The following is a 1,271-nucleotide window of genomic DNA, read 5'->3' as shown; positions in this document are numbered from 1 at the left end:
CAACAACTCCAGCACCCACGACAGGCACTGTGGCTACTCCAACTCTGGCGATGGGCACTGTGGCTACTCAAACCCCAGCAATGGGCACCGCAACTACTCCAACCCCATTGACAGGCACTGCGGTTACTCAAACCTCAGCAACAGGCATTGCGGCTACTCCAACCCCCGTGACAGGCACCGCAGCTACTCAAACCCTGGCAACAGGCATTGCAACATCTCCAGCCCCCATGATAGGCATTGCAGCTAGTCAAACCCTGTTGACAGGCACCACGGCTACTCCAGCCCCCACAACAGGAACTGCAGCTACTCAAACCCTGGCAACAGGCACTGCGGCTGAACCAGAGAATCAACCCGTGCCAGTATCAGTCGCCCCTATACACAAGATGAAATACACAAGAAAATCAACTCATTTAGTAAGGGATGAAGATGAACCAGGGCCATCATGAGAACACGAGGAGGAAGAGGCAGAACCCGTAAATGAGAACCCGCTCCCTAACCCTGAGTGAGCTGCGAGATATACAAAAGGATTTCAGCCATCATTCAGGCGAGCACGTTGTCACCTGGCTGCTCCAATGCTGGGATAATGGGGCCAGTAGCCTGGAATTAGAGGGTAGGGAAGCCAAGCAGCTGGGATCCCTTTCTAGGGAAGGGGGCATTGACAAAGCAATTTGAAAAGGGACACAAGCCCTCAGCCTCTGGAGGCAACTCCTGTCAGGCGTGGAAGAAAGGTATGCCTTCAAGGAATATGTTATATGTCACCCAGGCAAGTGGACCACCATGGAGAGAGGTATCCATTACCTGTGGGAATTAGCCATGCTGGAGGTCATTTATGGTGACCTGAACAACAAGCAGTTATCCAAAGTTCCAGATGAAGTCAAGTGCACACAACCCATGTGGTGGAAGTTTGTACGGAGCGCACCATCTTCATATGCCAACTCATTGGCAGTGATGACCTGGAAAGACGGAGAGGAACAAACAGTGGATGAATTGGCTGGTCAACTCCGGCAATATGAAGAAAGTCTGTCTTCCTTTCTATGGGCCTGCATCTTGGCTGTGGAGAAACTGCCGGACATGTTAGCCAAGAAACTGACCTGGGAGTTCTAGCAATACAAAGAGCGTATGTCCTACTCCCCACCTGTACGGAACAGTATCTTGGCCATTAGGAGTAAGTGTCCCTCTGCTCAAGAGAGAGGACATAGTGGATCCACATGACAGGCGACCCTGTGATTTTACCTACATGACCACGGAGAGGACATGAGGAAGTGGGATGG

General features: G+C 51.6%; 1 protein-coding gene across 1 annotated transcript in view; it reads left to right on the top strand.

Moving 5' to 3' along the window:
* Positions 1-1,119: 1,119 nt before the first annotated feature.
* Positions 1,120-1,271, top strand: part of ZSWIM8 (zinc finger SWIM-type containing 8) — a 51,813-nt gene continuing 51,661 nt past the window's right edge. The window contains exon 1 of the mRNA XM_019471622.1: positions 1,120-1,165. Coding sequence (XP_019327167.1) covers positions 1,120-1,165 — 46 coding nt within the window. The remainder of the gene's footprint in view (positions 1,166-1,271) is intronic.

The sequence above is a fragment of the Aptenodytes forsteri genome, unplaced genomic scaffold, assembly GCF_000699145.1.
Source record: "Aptenodytes forsteri isolate BGI_AS27 unplaced genomic scaffold, ASM69914v1 Scaffold15, whole genome shotgun sequence".
In the NCBI taxonomy this organism is placed as follows: Eukaryota; Metazoa; Chordata; class Aves; order Sphenisciformes; family Spheniscidae; genus Aptenodytes; species Aptenodytes forsteri.
This window is presented reverse-complemented; position numbering and strand designations above follow the sequence as displayed.